Here is a 26,082-nt window from a genome sequence, read left to right as displayed (position 1 = left end):
ACCATTATCGAGTAACGTTTGTATTTGCCCCTTGAGACCCCGCTCCTGATCATGTTTCAAAGGGTATTGATGGACTTTGGGAAAAGGGGCACCAGGTTTGAGAAACACTTTTACTGGTTCTACGGGCATTTTCCCTATATCATCTGGCCCTTTTGACCAAAGTTTGGGTGGTATTTCTGAGAGATATGGGGTGAGTCGCTGATCCTCAGGCATTATTAGGGGAGGATCTGGGCCTATCAGGGCCATCATAACTGTGGGAAGGGCGCGTAGGATACAGATCTCCTCATGGTGTTCATCTGCATAGGGGTTATATAATGTGAGGACCATCTGACCATCATCTTGGAATTGTATCCAGGAGCGGAACAGTGATAATAAATCTGCCCCCAGTAAATTTACCGGACATGTAGGAGAGATTACGAACTGAGCAGTAACTTCAGGGAAAGGTCCCACAGGGATGGGTTTTGTAAGAGTATGTTTATTGGGCCTGCCATCTACTCCAATTAAAACAAGCTCTTGGTCTGAGAATTGAATAGGGATATCCGTAGGTACATCTGATGACTTGATTATGGAATTGGCCGCCCCAGTGTCTACCATAAACTTGACAAGGGTGTCCCCGACAGGAAGCATGACGGATGAGCATGCCCCAGGCTTGGTGGAGGACATTGTGATGGCAGACCCTGGTTGGCCACCCCGTCAGTATGGGCGATTATCAGAATTTTGAGACTGTCTGTAACCAGAGTATCCCTCAGAGTTACCAGTATTCAGATTACGGGTAGAAGGGGGAACTTGAGGGTAGCATCTGTCAGCAGGGGTATGACAATCTCTCTGAAAGTGACCGGGCCGGCCACAGCGCCAACACTGCAAGCGAGAACTGGCAGGGCAGGGCTGGAGAGTGAGATTCCCGGACATAGGGTTAAAAGGAATACTGGAGTAGAGAGCTGAATTCATGTATGGTGGGAGGACTGGAGCTGAAGTCTGTTGTGTGTGCCACTGATAAGGAACCAGCTGCGACCTTGTTCCTGGGGTGGGGGCTAGAGTTGGAGTGGAAATTGCTGTGGCTACTGGTTTAACCTTTGTCTTTCCTGCTGATGCAGAACGGGCTAAGTTCTTTTGAAAACTCTTTACTATTTTTAATGCATCATCTGGAGTGGAAGTCTCAATGTCGGGTCTAACTGACATTATTGCCTCTTTCAATTCAGATTTAAGGCCGGACATTAAAGCTGCCACAAAAAGGTGTGAATGGGCTTTATTATACAATGAGAATCCCAAATCTTTAAACACTACCATAAGACGCCCATAAAACTTCTCGGCAGTCTCCGCCTTGTCCTGTGTGACATCTGTGAGGGAGGTAGCTTGGTCCGCTAATCTATCTTGTGCCCAAACTTTTAAAGCATTACAGAAATCAACACCACTCTCATAGGTTCCCCCGTCCAAATTCACATTATAGGTTATGCCACCCTCAATAATTGGAAAATATCCCTCCCCAGCCTTCACCTGGAGTAAATGTAACAGATCTCTCCGGGGAGTGGAATAAATCTCTCGATTCACTGCTATTTGTCTATAGAAAGCCATGGGGAGGTTTCTGGGTCTGGTAACTGATTACAAAGGGTGTCTATCTGGGATGGAGAAAAGGGGGTATACTTTGGCCTCTCAGGAGTAGGTTTCACATCATCTTCTTCAAACTCTGATATCACTGACTCAGGGGTGGGAGGAGGTGGCGGTAGTACGGGCACAAAAGACATCTGCTGCAGAAGCGGGGCAGCAGGCTCTGTTACAGTTACAAATTGTATTGCCTGATGGGCCGTTAGGTGGCTATCGAGAACAAATCGGACCTCCTCCAATTTTATGGGGTTTTCCTGTATACAGCGCTCTATTGTTGATACTATGACCATAGCGGCATCCTTCCTGGGATATTGAAAGATACCGGCAGAGATTAATGGTATGGCCATTGTACGCTGAGGCATCGTACTGGGGGGAACAGAGGAGGCATACAGGATTGCGTTCTGGACATCCTCAGTAAGCAACTGTTGGGACCTGGGAATGTTGGTAGGATTATATTGTGGTCCCACTGCATGTATCACATATTGGCACGGCAGCTGTCCTGCTCTGGTTGCTGCGACCTGTCCTGTTTCTACCTGACCATAAGTTTGTATATACGAATTAGATTCTTCCTGTATCATGGGTCCGCCTTTCTGTGAAATCATTGCAGCCAGTCCTCCAGCATGGTGGAGTTGATTGTTTGCGGCATTTACTATGGCCCCAACATATTGTCTTGTGAGATCCCCTGTCCCTATCCTAAAGAGCACATCATGGCCGTGGGGTCCAGGAATAACATTAGAATACATTTCCTGGAAATCTTCTATCTCCTCTGTGTAGCCCGTCTCTGAGCGGGTGACTAAGGTAGGTGGGGGCGGATACTCATAACCACTCGCAATACTAGGCATAACAGGAGCTGGTGCTGGCGGTGGCCGATAATAGGTGCCGTCAGCGTTTAGCAAGGGAAAGGTGGGGGCTACGACCCCGGGTCTCCTCGCTCCACAATTGTAACAGACCTGTCTCCACTGAGAATTAGTAACTCCGCATACATCACAAATCCACCCGACAGGATCATAGGGTGGGGGCGCACTGAGTTTTGGCAACCCAGAATATATTGGTGCTTTGGGATTGAGGGGCACGGACTTTACAGTCGGGAGGAGAGGCTTGATTTCCTGGGGAGGGACCTCATCATCTAACAGGGAGCCCCCCTGTTTCAGATTATTATTTTTAATTATTTGTCTTTCTAACACATTACCCTCAATCACTTTCTCAATTCCTTCCTGCACCACAAAACATTCAGCCACTTTCTCAGTTTTTGTCATAGTAGTAGACAGCTTTCCTTTTTCAACTTAACGGTAACAAAAACAACTAGAATTCATTTCCTCTTCCACTTCCACATAATCTTCATCACACAATTCATGTGCCAGACCACGGAATTCCTCAGCGTCTTTAAGCAAACCATTATCAGTTAACCTTCCCTTGTTCTTTCTGATACCTTCATCCCATAATGTAGGCTGTAGCCTCCCGCCCTTAGGAAAACCCATGATTGAGAATTTTTTTCCTGCATTCCTGACAGATTTCTTTCCCCGTCTTTGAATCATGAGACTAATAGTATCAGTTCCATCACACAAATTCAAATTCTTATTTTTCTTCCATAATGAAAACATGATTCTCCTTTAGAGCTAAATATCCTTACTTAGTCGTGCACAATACCAGAGCAGCTGTATTAGTTTTGTTCCACTAGGTTTACCTGTCCCCCTCTGGGACAACCCAAAAATGCGGTACTCAGCGAAAGGAGGAGGGCGTTTCAAACTAACCCTCCGGATACCTCTAGAAATACATACTGTATACTTCTATATATTCCTGAGTTACGTATCCTACCCAATCTTCGATCACCTCACCGCGCCTGATTCTAACAATGATCAGGAATTCAGGATATTTTGACTATAAAGAGAATTACATCACTGGTCAATCCGGGGTGTCCGTCCTTTATGAGGTACGGTTCGAGCACTGGGCTCCCAACGGAACTACACCTCTATATGATTCCACCCAAAAATCACCCCACCATCGGGAACAAACCTCAGATCCTCTTTGCAGCACAAACACAGGAAAACCACACCAAACGGTCAGTCTGGACAGTATAACTGCCAACTTACCGTAGTTGTTGTGGGGGATGATCAGTCCCAATTTTCCAGTGCCCGTGTCCGGTCCAAGGGTCCTTTGTCTGGTTGTCCTCCGGGGGGCAGAGGCGTTCCTGTTTGGGGCCCCACGTTGGGCGCCAAGCTGTTGAGGGAGGATCTAAAGTGATCCTTCACGGTTGACTCAGTGATTTCCAAATTAATCTAAAGGGCGTTGCCGGCAACTGAAAATGACCAGACGGAGACTCGTGCCTCTGTGTGGGGGATCGAGCAGATCTCTGAGCCCTCGTTTATTGCGTATCATATTTTATAATCATAAAAAATTATACTTCAACCAACCAGCATAAGAACACGTTCACAGTTCTTAGCCTATAAGAATACAGGAACAGTCTGGACGTCAAAGTCTCGTAGAACAATGCACCCTCAGTCTCATGTTCTGCCCAGGTTGCAACAATCAAGGTCTCATCAAGGTCTCATAACATCTGTAAACTTTAGTCTACTAACAAAATTTATATTCAAAACAACAAAATGGAGTCGAAAAGCACAAAATGGAGAATCCTTCTTAATTTGTTCCTTCACACCAATAAAGCCAGTGCTGGTCAGCAGCGAGCGGACTTCTCTGGGACTAAGTCCTTGTCTGCACACACTGAGCATGCCCAGGGCAAGATCTCCCATTGGAGATCGAGGGTCATGTGCTCAGGCTCTGCAGCACATTCCATTGGTCCTCTTGGCAGGTCTTGGAAGGGCAAAGTTTCTGTGGCCACTTCCTGTGCTGCAACTATATAAACTGCGCATGACCGCACGGCCATGCGCTAGTGTACAATTGTTAATGTGTGTATGTTGTGAGTGCAAGTCGTCCTTGGATACCCCTACCCTATTGAATGTCTGTTCGCGGAAGGTGTATGGTTGCTATCTAGCGCCCGACTTATCCTACAGCACTAATCACACATTACAGCGTCCAGTTGCTGTGACCGCCAGTACGGCGCCGTGCACTTCCTCTGTGCTTTCCTTACCCAAGCCTGGGTGGTTAGTGGCGTTCGTCAGTGCGGCACCGCATGCACTCTTGTGCCTTAATATTGTTATTTAGTTTCCTTACACACCCAGTTGCGGTGTTGTGCCAGCAAGGGTTTAATCGGACTTCAATCCTAGTTGAGGTTGAGTTCGCTGACTACTTGCTCACGCTCTATGTGCGGTACCGCGGTCCTGTGACGCAACAGGATCGCTTCCTTCATGCTGGGTGAAGTTTAACCCACGTGTGTATACTTATGAGTACCGCCATATAGTCCGTCATTACTTGGCAGCAGGTTCCATCTCTGCACGGTGGACCCCGGGCTGCGAACGCACCATACTCTATCTGTCTTAGTATTTGGTGCGTTCCGCTAGCCCTAACAGTATGGCCTCCTATGCTAAAATCTGATTTCATATCTGCGTATGTTTTTTCCCTCTCCTCTCACAGTCAATATTTGTGGAGGGCTATCTATCCTTTGGGGATTTTCTCTGAGGCAAGATAGGTTTCCTGTTTCTGTCTTTAGGGGTAGTTAGATCTTAGGCTGTGCCGAGGGGTCTAGGGAGTGTTAGGTACCCCCCACGGCTACTTCTATTTGCGCTGCTAGGTTCAGGGTTTGCGGTCAGTACAGGGACCACCTTCTCCAGAGTACGTCTCATGCTGCTCCAAGGCCACCAGAACATAACAGTCATCCATGTGTTTTACCCCAGGTTCCTGGTTGTCACAGTGGCAGTGCTTTCCTGACGGGGAGAGTGATGTCACGCTTGGAAGCGAGGGGAGGATCTTCTCTATCAGGAACACACAAACATGCAACATGTTCACACTCCAGACCAGAAAGGGAAGCTCCCCCATATATTCTGGTCTGGAGGGAAAGCCAGCCAGTCTGAGAGGGAGTTCCCGTCAGAGAGACAGAGGAGAAGGGAGCAGAGGGGCCGTGCAGCCACGAGAAGTGCTGCAGCTCCTAGAAAGAGAAAAAGATAAAGCCGAATGGATTCTAGAGAGTGTGTAGGAGAAGTGAAGTGCAGAAGAGTGAGAACTGGTGAGAATAGCTGCGACTGGGTTACCTCCTTGGAGAGCGCAGACACCGGTAGCCAGAAGACTGAGGTTGTGAGGAACACCACGGCTCACAGCAGAAACCAGCAGGACAGCTGGATTATGAGTCACATGTCCGCCCTGACACCTGGAGTCACAGTGGTGCATAGAGCTGGGTCATGATAGAGACCCTGTTAAAAGGCTCGAGCCGCCTGTCATACGGGTTAGTGTCCTACCTACAAGGAGGACAGAGAGAACACATGAGGACCTTGTGAGAGGCCTAGAGCAGGAAGGAACTACACCACAGCACTAGAGGGAAGGCTTCTAACTCCACCTCATAAAGGGGACTCTCAGCTCGCTTCCAAGCCGGCTGGACCCTACCTGTACCTGTGATCTGGTGCCCTGGAATGTGGCTGCCTGAATTCATCAGTAAACCAGGTAAAGAGACTGCAAACTTGTGTCCTCCGTTTCTTGCTGCACTACCCACCATCTTCATCTATACACCGGGAGCCCTGGGGACCCAGCTTCACCTGTGGGAAGCTATACTATCTTAACATCACTCCAGTAGACCCCTTTAAGCAGCGTCGGTCATCTCTGACCAAGAACCACAGGTGGCGTTACGAACACAAACTTTATTCAAAACCCCTTTAAGGACATTCCCTTTTACTTGAGCACCCAGGGCAATGGACTGGGTCGCCGCCACCATGACATCCCCTTTAAGTACCGGATTCACATGTGCGATTCACATGTGCCCATTTTTACCATCAGTGTGTCATTAGGATTTTTCATGGATAGATAGAGAAACAAATGACAAAGCTTTTCCTATACTTTCTTATGTTAAATATGGACAGCACACGGATGCCATCTGTGTGCTGTATGCATTTTTTCATGGACCAGCAGATTTATATTGGCTCTTTTCATCCATTATACCAGAAAAAAATGGACATGTCCGTGAGCTTTGTACAGACACATGGTCGTTGTAAGAACACGGACATGTGAATAGCAGCACAGATTAAAATGCAAAAACACGCAAGTGGTCAGCTCACCTGAGGATCTGCTACCTCTCATCTGCTCCTGCACGGAAGGTGGAGCACACAGTCCATAGAAAAAGATACAAAACAATCCAGCAGGAATTTGAAGTAAAAATTTTTGGTTTATTTCTTCATTTTAAAAATAATTATTATGGTAATCCACTCAAAGAAAATACAAGATAAAACTTATCTTACAGCTTCATGCACAAAGAGTTCATGGAGTAGCAGCGATATTCCGACGCGTTTCGACTTGATGTCTTAATCATGGCTATGATTAAGGCATCAAGTCGAATTCCTCAAGTCGAATTCCTGCTGGATTTTTTCGTATCTTTTTCTATAGATTAAAATGGGTACATGTTCTATCAGTGAAAAATATAAAAAAATATGTGGTGAGTGAAAGAGGCCTAATACATGTCCGGCAGTGTAGATAGAAATCAAGCTACAGGGAGAAAATAAGGTTATATTTTCCCAACAGCCCCTCGATTTCTGTCATCGGGGTGGCGCTGGAGCAGTTAACAGTCAACGCCCACTCCATGACTGACATCCTATTCTGCAGCGCTTGTGTGCAGAGCAAGATGTCAGTCAAGATACTGTGTTGTGATCACTGACTGTTCATTGCACCCAGCACATCCACAGTGACTGGAAGCAAATGGCTGCAGGGAGAATGTAACTTTATTTTCTCCCTGCAGCCACACTTCCAGTTAGATTGTCAAACATGTTTAAAATGGTATTTACTTGTAGATTACCATGCAATGTATTTGTACTGTATAACGGGTAGGTAAATATTTTACTTTTTGCTGTAAATGATTTTACACAATGTTTGAAATATACCCTTTTGCTATTTTATCACATTGAGAATATTTTCTCTTACTTTCAGTGCTATTTCCATTCCTCCGTCCTATTCTTGATGGGCTAAAGGTCAATTTCTTTCCGAAAGACATCCTGAATTTCTATATGAATGCTGTTACTAGTTTTAAAGAGAAGAGAATGAAAGGAGATAGCTCAGTAAGTATTCTATCATTTTAACTGTGTGATGAAGTATAATTGATATATCAAATAGCTGACATACAGTATTTAATATATACAAAAAAAGGTTGCACTCTATCGTGCCAAAGCGTGTCCAATATGAAATATATGAAATATGAATAGCAAAATGGCTTTTTGAGAGAGGTGTCCACATTCACCCATGCATACAGACATTAGCCTTAGGTAGGTGTTCACATTTGGACAGGGAGGTCAGGGACCCATCAGATTAATGAGACCACCTTGATGATGGTTGATGGGCTCACACTATTTGGCCAAATTCTGTGCAAAGCGTCTCACAAATATTTTTCCTAATGTTCAAAAAGCCATTTTGCTATTCATATTTCATGTATTTCACATTACACATGCTTTGGCACGATAGAGTGCAACCTTTTATTGTATATTGTATATGGAGGTAGCTGCTCCTGGTATGCACCTATTCACACTAGTTTGGATGTGCCAGTCGTTTTTCTGTCATTCATACAGTATTTACTAGGCTGTATATTTTTTATACTGAAAAATTAAAAACATTTGGCCACATAATTGCCAGATATTCTCATCCTTTTGAGTGGATAGGAAAAAATCTCATCAATCCTTTTTAAAATTAAACTTATTCTCTTTTTTATCTAATGAAAGATAGAGACAATACCAAAACAATGTAGCTTGGTGTTATTAATTCAATTTTTGCCACATTTTTAATAACCGAGAAAAATTCCCCTTAGTTTAATTTTTGACCATCTAACCATACTTGTTTTGAGACCAAAGCTCCCCAATTGTCCACTGTAGACTTTATTTGAGAACTAATATTTTGCAATTCATTTTCTTGTTACAAATAAAAATAAAAAAAAAAATCGCTAGAAATTAGAACGGTTGGAAATTGCTATCAAAGATCTTATTCAGATCTAGAAAAACTTTATGCCAATAATAATCTTTATTTTTATATAGCGCTAATATATTCCGCAGCGCTTTACAGTTTGTACACATTATATCATTACTGTCCCTGATGGGGCTCACAATCTAAATTATAAATTAAATACCTAGTACATAGGACAAAGTACATAGATGATGCATACTGTATGTATAACATACAGTGGGAATTCCATGTTACATGTTATACTTTATTTTACATAAAGAGCTTTAAGGAATCTTGGAAACAAGAAACATGATTGAAATTCCTTAGTCATCCTAGTTTTTCACTTGTAACTAAGGGTCGTGTGGATTTCCTGCAGCTTATGTTGGATTCTAGAGTAGAAGATGCCAGTGGCTTAAACAAGGAGCAAAAAGGTATATGAAATTTCATGGCTTAGGCCAGTTTCACACAAATGTTTTTCAGTCTTTTTTCAGACAGCAATACCAGGCCTGATCACAGGTCTCTGGACCCAAGCTTAAAAGATCATATGTATCTACGAAGATCGAGAAAACCAATGCTAGACTGAGCATCACGACCCATATACAGATCATAAAATATGCTGATATGAACCCCGCTTAAGATGAGCATAGATGGAAAGCAAGGCATTAACATTTATAAATTATGTGCATAGACTGTGAGGAACATTTATTATAGTGAAGGGACACCAGCAATGATTGAGATTGTACTTTACAGTGAGAGGCCAATATCTGACCTGGTCCATATACTTTACAGCAAGAGGCCAATATTTAACCTGGTCCATGTACTTTAGAGCAAAAGGCCAATATCTGACCTGGTCCATATACTTTAAAGCAAGAGGTAAATTTCTGACCTGGTCTGTGTACTTTACAGTGAAGGCGCCAATATCTGACATTGTCCATTTACTTTACTGCGAGAGGCCAATATCTGACTTGGCACAAGTACTTTACAGCGAGGGGCTAATGCCGCGCCCCCACGTAAGGGCAGTGGGGTACTCGGTACTGGGTCCTTAAGTTCCCTCAGCTGGGATGTCACGGTGACCCGACCCGGACCATGGCTCTATGAGGGGCGCCCAAATTAAATAGAGTTCAAATAGTTTGTAGATGATGGTAGTGTTCGTGACGCCACCTGTGGTATTCGGTCAGGGTGACCGACGCTGCTTAGGGGTCCACTGGGGTGATGGAATGGCAGCTAGATGGTATACCTTCCCACAGGTGAAGTATATCCCCAGGGCTTCCCAGAAGTGATGGTGAATGGTGCAAGGTGCGGTGAATAACGAGGACACAATGGGTGCAGTCTCTTTAGCTTTACTGAAGGTTTCAGCATCCACAGTCCACGGTGCCGGATGACAGGGCAGGCAGAGTCTGGCCGGTCTGATGGCAATTCAGAGTCCCCTTATCCAGGTGGAAATCTGTAGCCTTCCCCTTGCGTACAGTAACATAGTAGGTCCCTACGTGCATTAGCTCCCATAGGATCCTCACTCTTGTTACTCTTCTCTCGTTCCCCCAGATGGATAGGACCAACCCGTATGACGGTGGTGGTCTGAGGCTATTTTATAGGAATCCTAGCGTCGCCCCTCCTCCACGTTGCCACCTTGTCTGCTTAGGTTCTTAGGTCGGGCAGCCAACTTGGAATCGACTGTCCTGCCGGTCTCTGAAGTAAAGCGTATAGTCTATTACTCCCTCAGTGTTCCAGCTACCGGATCTGCGCTCAGTGGGAGGCAGCCTGCTTCTAGCTGGTCTCCCACTGGTGTTTTACTCCTGTTGCTACAACTTCTGTGCTCACTCACTGCAGCACACTTCCTTTCTTGCCCTTTCTTAGGAGTCTGCCGCATGGGTTGCAGGTACAGCTCCGTGTCCTTCTTTCCTTCCTGGGCCGAGCCCAGTCTGCTCCTCTCCTCTCCTACTGACTATCTCCTTCTCCCTCCAGTCAGCTTCTCCTCCAACTCCAACTGACCTCACTTCCTAACCAAACCCCCAGTCTTACCCAAGTGTGAGGAGTGGCCTAGTAGATAGAACCCATAGCTCCCCCTGGTGGCCGGCGTGTGAAGTGGGTGTGTGGCTGTGATACCTGGCAGGGTGAACTCCTTTGGTGCCATCAGACGTAACATCGCTCCCCCTTGTGGGAGAACGACATTACTGCAATGACCAGGACTCTGGGGCGCTGCTTTTCCCCCTTCCCCCCCCCCCCGTTAAATCCTGCACTCCCGGGCTGGGAGGCGAACACAACAATTACAGGTTAGCAAAAGACATGCAAAATTTTTTAAATGCTTTAAACAAATAAATTAACAGTGCTTCCCTTTATGGGAGGTGAGAACACTTATACAAGAGAACAATTACTAACTTACTATGAAATACAATTACCCATACAGGTATTCTATCTACTAAGTGCAAGTACCCTTTAAGGGTATACTATCATTAACCCTTAATGTGCAATTTAACATTTTCTTTACTCTTCTTCTTCACATGCAGGACTATCTGTCTACCCCTACGGGCCTACTGCATTTTTCTTCCTAAAACCTTACTTCTATCTAAAGTACATCGTTAACATTCTATCACTATCTAGATACATATTATCAGCTATGTAAACATTATTAATGTGCAACAACCAAACATTCCCTTTAACAGAGAAACTAGTCTTTTCTGAGGTAGTGCAAACAATCACCAAGTCGGTAAAAAACTTTAAAACTATAGAAACTTTCACGTCATCATCAGGAACAGTTTCTTCGCAAAGTCTTCTTGCTTGTAAAACCAGTAGAGAGCACCCTTAAGAAGGTGCAAACTATTTACAGAGGACAGTTCGGGAACCATTCACTGTCCATGATCCAATGTTCCTTTAAAACCATGATGAACTTTTGTGCAAACTGGAACAAAATAGGGATCCCGGGTAAACTAAGGGATCCCTTTAAGAATTAACCCTGAACGGGTTTAAAGCAGCAAAGAAAGAACAGTTACCTATGTACAGTTTCTCAGGTTTTCGAGGTTTACTCGAGTTCTGGGGGTAGTAAAGGTCAAGGTAGCCCACCCGGATATTGGTGGCTACCAGGTGCCCCATAAGGGGCTCCCTCACTCCATACAGGGGTCTGCGTACCCACAGTTCTCTGTTTAGGCACAGCTGGTGTGCAAACCATCATTGCAGGCAATTCTTTGGCAACCACCATGGTAGTGGTAGCTACCGTACAGGTAGTAGTCCTGACGATAGTGCTCGTCGGAGTAGCAATTGTAGTCTTCGTGACGGCGGATGCCTGAACACAAGGGGGCACTGTTGCCATTGGAGTCGATTGAGCGGAGGCTTTAGTTTGGTGCCTGACGGGGTCCCTCTGTTTATGCACGTTGAGGGCGAACCAGCCCTTCTCACCGAAGTGCCTGGTATACGTCACAGTGTCACCCGGGTATAGGTCCCGATCAGGGTGTCCCTCCCGGAGATGCGACTCCACGTCCCGGCAGTTCACGAATATCTCCGCGTACAACCCAGGCTCCTTTATAAAGCCCCAACCTCCACTGAGTCTAAAAGTCACGACTCTGCCCTGCCTCTGCGGGGCCTGGTGGGTGCTGCAGTCCTTGCGGGCCTTGGCCTTGACTGCAAGGTCCTTTAGGTGGGAGGCCTGACGCTTGGCCTGGTATTCTGCCTCCTGCGCCTCCCACTTCTGGTCAAGTTGGGCCTGGTAATCCTCCCAGCTGAGGACATCCACCGTCTCACCCTCTTGCTGCTGGGCCCCGGGAAACCCCATAGAATTTGGCCCGGGGTTCACCCAGCGGCATACAGTCCGCTCCGCGTAAACCTCACCTGGCAGGGAGGTGGGCGCGATCGGGGCCTTTAGGAGTGGCTCCATACCCGTGGCCTGGTCCCAGGGCTCTATGCGCTGGAGGCGATGAGTACCGTGGGGAGGTGGCGCTGCGACAGGGCCCACAAGCAGGCCTTCAGTCACCGGGGCAGGATCAGCGTCCTTACCTTCCACCTCGGTGTCCTGGGTCCTAGCTGGCTCCACTGGCGACGGCGTCGGTAGCGGCTCCAGCGGCGGTGCAGGGAATGGCGGCAGTGTCCGTAGTGCTTCCCCAGGCACCACCTGGTACGAGGATTTAGTCTTCACCTGCAGCTGCAGGAGCTGATCGATTAGGTCCTCCATTCCAAGCTGCAGGGATTCAGCATCAGCAGTGAGGACTTGGCTGCGGTACCCTTCCGGGTAGCTGGGAGAGTCTCCTGCTCCGACCCCACGCTCTGGCTCCGGGTGACTTGCCATGGCGTCCTCCACGTGGCTGCTATCTTCCTCGTCCTTTTCCCGCTCTTTTCTTCTGGGGCGGTTTCGTTTTCTTTGTCTCCGCCCGCCATTGAGGATCAGGAGGCGGATCTCGGCTGCTGACAGACACGTCCTCAAGGTACAGAGGTATTTAGACTGGGCGGCCATTGTTTTTCGCGCTTCTCAGTTCGTTCACACCCACAACTCCACGCCCGACTTCTCCAGCGCTCCTCGTGGCACGATAATGGCGGCGATTTTGGCAGGAATCTTTGCGGTAACCAGCAATACACAGTCTTTAAGCAATTCACGGTTCCAATGCAATTCTGACACAATTTCTAGGCGCACATGACCCGAATTCTCAGGCTTAAGTAGATCCTGTTCGTGACACCAAGATTTGTGCCGTGCCCCCACGTAAGGGCAGTGGAGTACTCGGTATCGGATCCTTCAGTTCCCTCAGCTGGGATGTCACGGTGGCCCGACCCGGACCGTGGCCCTATGAGAGGCGCCCAAATTAAAGAGTTCAAATAGTTTGTAGATGATGGTAGTGTTCGTGACGCCACCTGTGGTATTTGGTCAGGGTGACCGACGCTGCTTAGGGGTCCGCTGGGGTGATGGAATGGCAGCTAGATGGTATACCTTCCCACAGGTGAAGTATATCCCCAGGGCTTCCCAGAAGTGTAGATGGTGATGGTGAATGGAGCAAGGCGCGGTGAATAACGAGGACACAATGGGTGCAGTCTCTTTACCTATACTGAAGGCTTCAGCATCTACAGTCCAGGGTGCCGGATGACAGGGCAGGCAGAGTCCGGCCGGTCTGATGGCAATTCAGAGTCCCCTTATCCAGGTGGAAATCTGTAGCCTTCCCCTTGCGCACAGTAACGCATTAGGTCCCTACGTGCATTAGCTCCCATAGGGTCCTCACTCTTGTTACTCTTCTCTCGTTCCCCCAGATGGATAGGACCAACCCGTATGACGGTGGTGGTCTGAGGCTATTTTATAGGGACCCTAGCGTCGCCCCTCCTCCGCGTTGCCACCTTGTCTGCTTAGGTTCTTAGGTCGGGCAGCCAACTTGGAATCGACTGTCCTGCTGGTCTCTGAAGTAAAGCGTAGAATCTAATACTCCCTCGGTGTTCTGGCTACCGGATCTGCGCTCAGTGGGAGGCAGCCTGCTTTTAGCTGGTCTCCCACTGGTGTTTTACTCCTGTTGCTACGACTTCTGTGCTCACTCACTACGGCACACTTCCTTTCTTGCCCTTTCTTAGGAGTCTGCCGTATGGGTTGCAGGTGCAGCACCGTGTCCTTCTTTCCTTCCTGGGCCGAGCCCAGTCTGCTCCTCTCCTCTCCTACTGACTATCTCCTTCTCCCTCCAGTCAGCTTCTCCTCCAACTCCAACTGACCTCACTTCCTAACCAAACCCCCAATTTTACCTGTTGTGAATTCTGTTATCGGGCTCCCTCCTGTGGTCGTGAATGGTACTTCGGCGAGTTCTGTCCGTGGACTCCCTCTGGTGGCTCTGAGTGGAGTTGCTGGATCTGAGGTTCCTTCCACAGGTGACCTAGGTTATTCTTAGGCTGGCTTCTCTATTTAACTCCACTCAGATCGTTACTCCATGCCAGCTGTCAATGTTCCTGTGCTGGTTCATTTCACTCTTGGATCTTTCTGGAGACCTGTCTCTTCCTGCAAGAAGCTAAGTCCCCAATTGTTTTTTTCTGTTCATGGTTTTCTAGTCCAGCTTGCTTTCATGATTTTGTCTTGCTAGCTGGAAGCTCTGGGATGCAGGGTGGCGCCTCCGCACCGTGAGTCGGTGCGGGGGTCTTTTTGCACACTCTGCGTGGTCTTTTGTAGTTGTTGTGCTGACCGCAAAGATACCTTTCCTATCCTCTGTCTATTTAGTTAGTCTGGCCTCCCTTTGCTAAAACCTGTTTCATTTCTGTGTTTGTGACTTTCATCTTAACTCACAGTTAATATTTGTGGGGGGCTGCCTTTTCCTTTGGGGAAATTTCTCTGAGGCAAGGTAGGCTTTATTTTCTATCTCTAGGGCTAGCTAGTTCTTAGGCTGTGCCGAGGCGTCTAGGCCATGTCAGGTACGCTCCACGGCTATTTCTAGTGTGTGTGATAGGATTAGGGGTTGCGGTCAGCAGAGTTCCCACTTCCCAGAGCTTGTCCTGTATCGGTTTAACCATCAGGTCTTTCCAGGTGCTCCTAACCACCAGGTCATAACAGTACAGCTGGCCCAAAGTGTTAATGCATCTCAATAGAGGGATAAGAGAAGTTCTGAGACCATTTTTTTTTTCTCTGCAGTGTGTTTTGTCTTTCTTTTCCCCTTGATCTCTGGGTGGTTCAGGACACAGGTGTAGATATGGACATTTAAGGTCTGTCCTCTTGTGTGGATAATCTCACTGCAAGGGTACAAAGCATTCAAAATTTTGTAGTTCAGAATCCGATGTTAGAGACTAGAATTCCAATTCCTGATTTGTTTTCTGGGGATAGATCTAGGTTTCTGAATTTCAAAAATTATTGTAAACTGTTTCTTGCTTTGAAACCCCGCTCCTCTGGTGATTCTGTTCAACAAGTGAAAATTATTATTTCTTTCTTGCATGGCGACCCTCAAGACTGGGCATTTTCCCTTGCACCAGGAGATCCTGCATTGCGTGATGTTGATGCGTTTTTTCTGGCACTTGGATTGCTTTATGATGAACCAAATTCAGTGGATCAGGCAGAGAAAATCTTGCTGGCTTTGTGTCAGGGTCAGGATGAAGCGGAGGTATATTGTCAGAAGTTTAGAAAGTGGTCTGTGCTTACTCAGTGGAATGAGTGTGCCCTGGCGGCAATTTTCAGAAAGGGTCTTTCGGAAACCCTTAAGGATACTATGGTGGGATTTCCCACTCCTGCTGGTCTGAATGAGTCTATGTCCTTGGCCATTCAGATCGATCGGCGTTTGCGTGAGCGCAAAGCTGTGCACCATTTGGCGGTACTCTCTGAGCATGGGCCTGAGCCCATGCAATGCGATAGGACTTTGACCAGAGCTGAACGGCAGGAACACAGACGTCAGAATGGGCTGTGTTTTTACTGTGGTGACTCCACTCATGCTATTTCCAATTGTCCTAAGCGCACTAAGCGGTTCGCTAGGTCTGCCACCATTGGTACTGTACAGTCTAAATTTCTTTTGTCCGTTACTCTGATTTGCTCTTTGTCGTCCTATTCGGTTATGGCATTTGTGGATTCAGGCGCTGCCCTGAATTTGATGGACTTGGAGTTTGCCAGGCGCTGTGGTTTTTTCTTGGAGCCCTTGCAGTATCCTATTCCTTTAAGAGGGATTGATGCTACGCCTTTGGCCAAGAATAAGCCTCAGTACTGGACTCATTTGACCATGTGCATGGCTCCTGCACATCAGGAGGATATTCGCTTTTTGGTGTTGCATAATCTGCATGATGTGGTCGTTTTGGGGTTACCATGGCTACAGGTCCACAACCCAGTATTGGATTGGAAATCAATGTCTGTGTCCAGCTGGGGTTGTCAAGGGGTACATGGTGATGTTCCATTGCTGTCAATTTCGTCTTCCACTCCTTCTGAAGTCCCTGAGTTTTTGTCGGATTACCGGGATGTATTTGATGAGCCCAAATCCGGTGCCCTACCTCCTCATAGGGATTGTGATTGTGCTATTGATTTGATTCCTGGTAGTAAGTTTCCTAAGGGTCGACTGTTCAATTTATCGGTGCCAGAACACGCCGCTATGCGGAGTTATATAAAGGAGTCCTTGGAGAAAGGGCATATTCGCCCGTCGTCATCACCGTTGGGAGCAGGGTTCTTTTTTGTGGCCAAGAAGGATGGTTCTTTGAGACCTTGTATTGATTACCGCCTTCTTAATAAGATCACGGTCAAATTTCAGTACCCTTTGCCGCTACTGTCTGATTTGTTTGCTCGGATTAAGGGGGCTAGTTGCTTCACCAAGATAGATCTCCGAGGGGGGTATAATCTTGTGCGTATTAAACAGGGCGATGAATGGAAAACAGCATTTAATACGCCCGAGGGCCATTTTGAGTACCTGGTGATGCCATTCGGGCTTTCTAATGCTCCATCTGTGTTTCAGTCCTTTATGCATGACATCTTCCGAAAGTACCTGGATAAATTCATGATTGTATATTTGGATGATATTTTGGTCTTTTCGGATGATTGGGAGTCTCATGTGAAGCAGGTCAGAATGGTGTTCCAGGTCCTTCGTGCGAATTCCTTGTTTGTGAAGGGGTCTAAATGTCTCTTTGGGGTTCAGAAGGTTTCATTTTTGGGTTTCATTTTTTCCCCTTCTACTATCGAGATGGACCCTGTTAAAGTTCAGGCCATTTATGATTGGACTCAGCCTACATCTGTGAAGAGTCTGCAGAAGTTCCTGGGCTTTGCTAATTTTTACTGTCGCTTCATCGCTAATTTTTCTAGTGTTGTTAAACCGTTGACTGATTTGACCAAGAAATGTGCTGATGTGGTCAATTGGTCCTCTGCGGACGTTGAGGCTTTTCAGGAGTTGAAGCGTCGTTTTTCTACTGCCCCTGTTTTGTGTCAGCCAGGTGTTTCGCTCCCGTTTCAGGTCGAGGTTGATGCTTCTGAGATTGGAGCAGGGGCTGTTTTGTCTCAAAGAAGTTCGGATGGCTCGGTGATGAAACCATGTGCTTTCTTTTCTAGAAAGTTCTCGCCTGCTGAGCGCAATTATGATGTTGGCAATCGAGAGTTGTTGGCTATGAAGTGGGCATTCGAAGAGTGGCGACATTGGCTTGAAGGAGCCAAGCATCGCGTGGTGGTCTTGACGGATCACAAGAATTTGACTTATCTCGAATCTGCCAAACGGTTGAATCCTAGACAGGCTCGATGGTCGCTGTTTTTCTCCCGTTTCGATTTTGTGGTTTCGTACCTTCCGGGCTCTAAGAATGTGAAGGCTGATGCCCTTTCAAGGAGCTTTGTGCCTGACTCTCCGGATGTTCCTGAGCCGGCTGATATTCTCAAAGAGGGGGTAATTTTGTCTGCCATCTCCCCTGATTTGCGGCGGGTGCTGCAGAAGTTTCAGGCTGATAGACCTGACCGTTGTCCAGCGGAGAAACTGTTTGTCCCTGATAGATGGACTAGTAGAGTTATCTCTGAGGTTCATTGTTCGGTGTTAGCTGGTCATCCTGGAATCTTTGGTACCAGAGATTTGGTGGCTAGATCCTTTTGGTGGCCTTCCTTGTCACGGGATGTGCGTTCTTTTGTGCAGTCCTGTGGGATTTGTGCTCGGGCTAAGCCCTGCTGTTCTCGTGCCAGTGGGTTGCTTTTGCCCTTGCCGGTCCCGAAGAGGCCCTGGACGCATATTTCCATGGATGTTATTTCAGATCTCCCAGTCTCTCAAAGGATGTCGGTCATCTGGGTGGTTTGTGATCGCTTCTCTAAGATGGTCCATTTGGTACCCTTGTCTAAATTGCCTTCCTCCTCCGATTTGGTGCCATTGTTTTTCCAGCATGTGGTTCGTTTGCATGGCATTCCGGAGAACATCGTCTCGGACAGAGGTTCCCAGTTTGTTTCAAGGTTTTGGCGGTCCTTTTGTGCTAAGATGGGCATTGATTTGTCTTTTTCTTCGGCCTTCCATCCTCAGACAAATGGCCAAACCGAACGAACCAATCAGACTTTGGAAACATATCTGAGATGTTTTGTTTCTGCTGATCAGGATGGTTGGGTGTCCTTCTTGCCTTTGGCTGAGTTCGCCCTTAATAATCGGGCCAGCTCGGCTACTTTGGTTTCACCTTTTTTCTGTAATTCTGGTTTCCATCCTCGTTTTTCTTCAGGGCAGGTTGAGCCTTCGGACTGTCCTGGTGTAGATTCTGTGGTGGACAGGTTGCAGCAAATTTGGACTCACGTAGTGGACAATTTGACATTGTCCCAGGAGAAGGCTCAACGTTTCGCTAACCGCCGTCACTGTGTTGGTCCCCGACTTCGTGCTGGGGATTTGGTTTGGTTGTCGTCTCGTTATGTTCCTATGAAGGTTTCCTCTCCTAAATTTAAGCCTCGTTTCATTGGTCCTTATAAGATTTCTGAAGTTCTCAATCCTGTGTCATTTCGTTTGGACCTCCCAGCTTCTTTTGCCATCCATAATGTGTTCCATAGGTCGTTGTTGCGGAGATATGTGGCGCCTATAGTTCCCTCCGTTGACCCTCCTGCCCCAGTGTTGGTCGAGGGGGAGTTGGAGTATGTGGTGGAGAAGATTTTGGATTCTCGTGTTTCGAGACGGAAACTCCAGTACCTGGTCAAGTGGAAGGGTTATGGTCAGGAAGATAATTCCTGGGTTGTTGCCTCTGATGTTCATGCTGCCGATCTGGTTCATGCCTTTCATTTGGTTCGTCCTGATCGGCCTGGGGGTTCTGGTGAGGGTTCAGTGACCCCTCCTCAAGGGGGGGTACTGTTGTGAATTCTGTTATCGGGCTCCCTCCTGTGGTCGTGAATGGTACTTCGGCGAGTTCTGTCCGTGGACTCCCTCTGGTGGCTGTGAGTGGAGTTGCTGGATCTGAGGTTCCTTCCACAGGTGACCTAGGTTATTCTTAGGCTGGCTTCTCTATTTAACTCCACTCAGATCGTTACTCCATGCCAGCTGTCAATGTTCCTGTGCTGGTTCAGTTCGCTCTTGGATCTTTCTGGAGACCTGTCTCTTCCTGCAAGAAGCTAAGTCCCCGATTGTTTTTTTCTGTTCATGGTTTTCTAGTCCAGCTTGCTTTCATGATTTTGTCTTGCTAGCTGGAAGCTCTGGGATGCAGGGTGGCGCCTCCGCACCGTGAGTCGGTGCGGGGGTCTTTTTGCACACTCTGCGTGGTCTTTTGTAGTTGTTGTGCTGACCGCAAAGATACCTTTCCTATCCTCTGTCTATTTAGTTAGTCTGGCCTCCCTTTGCTAAAACCTGTTTCATTTCTGTGTTTGTGACTTTCATCTTAACTCACAGTTAATATTTGTGGGGGGCTGCCTTTTCCTTTGGGGAAATTTCTCTGAGGCAAGGTAGGCTTTATTTTCTATCTCTAGGGCTAGCTAGTTCTTAGGCTGTGCCGAGGCGTCTAGGCCATGTCAGGTACGCTCCACGGCTATTTCTAGTGTGTGTGATAGGATTAGGGGTTGCGGTCAACAGAGTTCCCACTTCCCAGAGCTTGTCCTGTATCGGTTTAACCATCAGGTCTTTCCAGGTGCTCCTAACCACCAGGTCATAACATTTACCCAAGTGTGAGGAGTGGCCTAGTAGATAGAACCCTTTGCTCCCCCTGGTGGCCGGCGTGTGATGTGTGTGTGTTGCTGTGATACCTGGCAGGGTGAACTCCTTTGGTGCCATCAGACGTAACATCGCTCCCCCTGGTAGGAGAACGACATTACTGAAACGAAAAGGACTCTGGGGCGCTGCACTAATATCTGACTTGGTCCATGTACTTTACAGCGAGAGGCCAATATCTGACCTGGTCCATGTACTTTACAGCGAGAGGCCAGTATCTGACCTCGTCCATGCGTAAAGTATCCAAGGGAGGTAGCCGTGGACAAGCTGCTGCTCCATGTCGCCCTGGCATTTTACCAGAAAATCTTGTCCCCATCCCAATGTGCTCTCAGATGTGGGCTGTGTCACACTCACTTGTGGGCCACAGGACTCCGCTGGCTCAAGGACTCCATCTACAAGATCCAATGCACATAACCCAGGGTACACCCAATTTGATTCAATACACAATGGTTTACTGGATATGTCAAGCTCGTCCGACTGTAACACCAAGTATCAGACACAACACTTCTCATTTCTTGTTTCTATTATACAGCACATTTTCAGAATTATTATCCGTTCCTCCTGGACTAACCCCACATTTACTGGTTCTGTCAGCTGCAGGGATTTCCCGTCCAGTTCTGCAGTACACCTGGGAGCCGGTACCTTCCCTTCACACAATTCCACGTCCATTGTTCACTGTACGCCAGAGGATAAAGCACTCTTTGCATTACCTGTATTGAGCCTTGAGCTCCAGACATTGCAGGAATGTCAGCAAGAGATCCCTGTAAGGCCTCCCACTGCTCTGAACAATAGATCCATACTTCCACCATCAGCTCACTGCAGCTTGAACTTGTCCTTGGTTAAAAAACTTCATTATCTCACTCCTATCAGGAAGCAATCCCTATTTACTGAGGCTTGCACCTCCCACTATGGGCTAGTCCCAAACTTTAAACTAAACTATGTCCCTACGTCTGAAGCATCTCCTTCACAAACGTTATACAATACATTTACATACATTAAACATTTTATACCTATAATACTTACCAAAGTCTATCTTACCCTATTGTCACTTCTTTTTGTCCTGTAACCTACCTTAAGTCTTACGCTATACTTTATACATTACCATATCACAATACACACTAAAAACTGCAGGACATAACTCACACAACGCAATTCATGTCTTCAGGTGTAGGAATGCGACAGCATAGTCCACCATTCTTACACATGTACTTTACAACAAGAGGCCAATATCTGACTAGGTCCACGTAATTTACAGTGAGACGCCAATATCTGACCTGGTTCATACTTCGGGCCATCAACTATATATAGCATTGCTTACCTGCACATGTCTAACAACTTTCCTTTAATCTCTAGAATATAATAGCCATATACCAACACACAAATTGTAAATATGTTCACACCAGTAGTTTGCAGAGCTGTTGTTATGAAATGTTCAAAGTTACTAAGATGACATTGTTCATCACTATAAAGTTAACCATGCTGGGAGTAACTAAGTGCTACTTATAAATAATAAACTGAACTATCTGTGGATGTGACATGTTTGTCAATTAATGACATGGAAACCATCAAATTAAAAACGCCTGTGTGCTTTTCTTCACAGCTCTGACGGATTCAGAGATTCTGGCACAGTCGGTTATTTTTATATTGGCTGGATTTGAGACCACAAGTATGACATTAACTTACCTGTTTTATAATCTGGCCACTCACCCCGATGTTCAGAAGAAACTACAGGAAGAGGTGGACTCATATCTTCCTGATAAGGTGAAAATACTAGTTATATCTATCATTTTTTCACGGATAGAACTCTTACCCATTATAGTATATGAGTCCTGTTCAAAAGTCAGTATTTTTATTCTGTGGACCAAGTCATCCGCACTAAAACACAGAGACATGTCACATTTTGAATCAAGTCACGGATCAAACTAATGCAAGTCTATGAGCCCAGAAAAAAAAAAAAAGCCAGACAACACTCGGATGCAATCTCTGTACAATTTTCATGTTTATTTATTAATTTATTACCAGAAACTTGAAAAAACTTCTTGAAAGCAAAACATAAACCTGAGTACACTCCTGGGCTCTGGAGTCAGTAAGCCAAACCTCCGACTCCAACTCCTCAATTTCCCTGACTCTGACTCTCAACTTTGACTCCTCAGCACTGGCTAACTGCTGAGCATGTACATAAAGTGCAGCACAGATTCATCTCCAGTACGACTGCACAGCACTGCCTCACTACTGAGCATGTGCATAAAGTGCAGCACAGATTCATCTCCACTAAAAGCAGAGATCCTTAGATCAGGAATAGAACAGACACTTGTAGGATATTTTATGACTTTCCCAAATTGTTATGAAAAAAATTATTGCACATCCTGCATTGTACTACTGTACCCAATTTATTATATATTTTGGTCCATTTTATATGGACTCTAACTCCGATTTCACTAAAATGGACACCGACTCCAACTCCACAATTCTCACTCCACAGCCCTGGGAACCTCTAAATACGTATGGAAATCAGTCAGTTTTTTTGTAGACAAGAAAAATCACTGATATCTTTTCTGAATCCAGTTAGAACTTTGCATCTTCTGAAAACTGAATATATTTTTCAAAAAAAGCCCTCCCATTAAGTTTTTAAAAAAATATATCTGTGTATGTGTGTGTGTGTATTAATATTCTCACCTTCTGCAGTCTTCTCCATTGTCCAGCGCCGTTCTTCTCCTCTTCTCTGTAACGTAACTGTTCTGTAGACTCTCCAGGTAACATTGCGCTCTGTGTCTGAGTAGATTTTTACAATATAAACATATGGAGCATCAGAAAAAGGACTCATAGACTTGTATGGTAAAAGCTGGGTAGTCTGTATTGCGGTTACGTCACTGAGAAGAGGCACAGAACAACATTGGATCCCGTAGAAGGCCGTGGTAGGTGAATATATTAAAGGGGTTATCAAGATAAATCACAGAAGTCTGCAGTCATATAGAGTGACTGCAGACTTTCATGATAAATTTGGACAACCCCTTTAACACACACTCTGCAGATGTAAAGACTTAGTTAAAAAAAAAAAGCTAAATGGAAGAGTTTTTTAATACAAATCAACATTAATGAAAATAACTAGAATGTGCTGCATGACAACTCATCAATTTGTGTTGCATTCAGAGAATTATATTAAGGCTGGGGTCACACTACCGTAGAATACGGACAAGTGCTATGCGAGAAAACATCGCACAGCACTCGGACCAGTGTTAATTAGTGATGAGTGAGTATACTTGTTGCTCGAGTTTTCCCGAGAATGCTCAGGTGACCTCCGAGTATTTGGTATTGTTCGGAGATATAGTTTTCATCGCCTCAGTTGCATGATTTATGGCTTCCAGATACGCTGAATACATGTGGGAATTCCCTAACAAACAGGCATTCCCCACATGTATTCACCGTATCTGGAAGCTGTAAATCATGCAACTGAGGAGATGAAAACTATATCTCCGAGCAATAACAAATACTCGGAGGTCACCCGAGCAACGAGTACACTCGCTCATCACTAGTGTTAATTAGTGATGAGCGAATATACTCGTTACTCGAGATTTCCCGAGCACGTTCGGGGGTCCTCAGAGTATTTTTTAGTGCTCGGAGATTTAATTTCCATCGCCTCAGCTGAATGATTTACAGCTATTAGCCAGGCTAAGTACATGTGGGGGTTGCCTGGTTGCTAGGGAATCCCCACATGTAATCAAGCAGTCTAGTAGCTGTTAATCATTCAGCTGCGGCAAAGAAAACTAAATCTCCGAGCACTAAAAAATACTCGGAGGACACCCGAGTGTGCTCGTGAAATCTCGAGTAATGAGTATATTCGCTCATCACTAGTGTTAATCTATGGGGCAGCTCACATCACCGTATTTTTTATCAGGCGTATTCAATGTGCACGCAAAATTGCAGCATGCTGTGATTTTACGCGTATATCGTCTGATTCTCGCCAATGCAAGTCTATGGGAGCGAGAAAAAAAATCGGACACCACACGGACCATCGCTGTGACTTGCAAGAAATACACATGCAAATTGCCTCTTCTGAGAAAAAGAGGACTTAAACTCTATAGCGCCCCCTGTTGGAAGTAGTGATCCTACAAGTCACAATCAACCCTTTAACGAGTCGTGCAATATGACTTAGGATAAAAGCCAAATCAATATCTCAATTCGCAGACACGGTGTTTTGGGCTGTTGGCCCTCGTCAGTGCGAAGCATGAGAACTGATTTGGCTAGGTGAGAGGCTCTGGACTGGGGTCTAAGGGGTATCGTTTCTCCTTATGGAGAGTGACATACCATCTCTGGCTTGTCAGGTGGCGCTATAGAGTTTAAGTCCTCTTTTTCTCAGAAGAGGCAATTTGCATATTATATTTCCCAGAGGAGCATTGCAGGGCGAATAAACCTCCTTACCTTGAGAAGCCAGAGATGGTATGTCACTCTCCATAAGGAGAAACTATACCCCTTAGACCCCAGTCCAGAGCCTCTCACCTAGCCAAATCAGTTCTCATGCTTCGCACTGACGAGGGCCAACAGCCCGAAACACCATGTCTGCGAATTGAGATATTGATTTGGCTTTTATCCTAAGTCATATTGCACGACTCGTTAAAGGGTTGATTGTGACTTGTAGGATCGCTACTTCCAACAGGTGGCGCTATAGAGTTTAAATCCTCTTTTTCTCAGAAAAGGCAATTTGCATATTATATTTCCCAGAGGAGCATTGCATGGCGAATAAGCCTCTTTACCTTGACAAGCCAGAGATGGTATGTCACTCTCCATAAGGAGAAACGATACCCCTTAGACCCAAGAAATACACACACATTTTCCTAATTTCAGCCCATTGAGCCATTAAATTCAATGGGGAAAATCAGTGAGAAATGTAAAGCCATATGCATGTCATATGGATGTCATACGGATGCCATACGGATACATAGGTGCGAGAAAATCGCATCATCGCATTGCAAACTCGTTACACACGGATGACCATAAGGAGAACACTTGTGCAACTCTCGACAGGGAGACTTGGACCAATTTTCCATACGTTTAGTGTGACGCCGGCCTAAGACTATTGCTTTGGTTTAGATTTAATAGGATTTGAAATGTAGCGTTATGAAGAAAGTCCACAAGATTATCTCAAACTTTGCAGTGTATTGTAATATAATTCAGAACAACATTATGGACATCATGGCTTGTTTTATTGATATATTTTTAGATCTTTATAACATAAAACTAATTAATCTGTCCACAGGCTAGCTCTACATATGACATATTGATGCAGATGGAATTCTTAGATATGGTGATTCAGGAGACTCTTCCCATGTACCCTCCAGCAGGAAGACTAGAGAAGGTTTCAAAGCAAACTGTTGAGATTAATGGTGTTACTATTCCAAAAGGTGCAGTCTGTATGATTCCGGCATATGTGTTGCACTATGTCCCTGAATTCTGGCCTGAACCCGAAGAATTTCGTCCTGAGAGGTAATGGACGCCACCTACCAATACTTTGAAATACCTTTTTGTCCTGAAACTATTTAAACTAAAGGTACCTTCACACTCAGCGACGCTGCAGCGATACCGACAACGACGTCGATCGCTGCAGCATCGCTGTTTGGTCGCTGGAGAGCTGTCACACAGACAGCTCTCCAGCGACCAAAGATCCCGAAGTCCCCGGGTAACCAGGGTAAACATCGGGTTACTAAGCACAGGGCCGCGCTTAGTAACCCGATGTTTACCCTGGTTACCAGTGTAAAAGTAAAAAAAACAAGCACTACATACTTACCTACCGCTGTCTGTCCCCGGCGCTCTGCTTCTCTGCACTCCTCCTGCACTGGCTGTGAGCACAGCGGCCGGAAAGCAGAGCGGTGACGTCACCGCTCTGCTTTCCGGCTGACCGGCGCTCACAGCCAGTGCAGGAGGAGTGCAG

General features: G+C 46.1%; 1 protein-coding gene across 1 annotated transcript in view; it reads left to right on the top strand.

Annotated features, from left to right (window-relative positions):
• LOC138637753 (cytochrome P450 3A2-like) overlaps positions 1–25,641 on the top strand; it is a 129,411-nt gene extending 103,770 nt beyond the window's left edge. Inside the window, exons 10-13 of the mRNA XM_069726671.1 lie at positions 7,621–7,748; positions 8,975–9,050; positions 21,757–21,917; positions 25,411–25,641. Coding sequence (XP_069582772.1) covers positions 7,621–7,748; positions 8,975–9,050; positions 21,757–21,917; positions 25,411–25,641 — 596 coding nt within the window. The remainder of the gene's footprint in view (positions 1–7,620; positions 7,749–8,974; positions 9,051–21,756; positions 21,918–25,410) is intronic.
• The last annotated feature ends 441 nt before the right edge of the window (positions 25,642–26,082 follow it).

This window comes from Ranitomeya imitator, chromosome 5 (genome assembly GCF_032444005.1).
Source record: "Ranitomeya imitator isolate aRanImi1 chromosome 5, aRanImi1.pri, whole genome shotgun sequence".
Taxonomy (NCBI): Eukaryota; Metazoa; Chordata; class Amphibia; order Anura; family Dendrobatidae; genus Ranitomeya; species Ranitomeya imitator.
The sequence above is the reverse complement of the archived record's forward strand: the minus strand, read 5'-3'. Positions and strand labels throughout refer to the sequence as shown.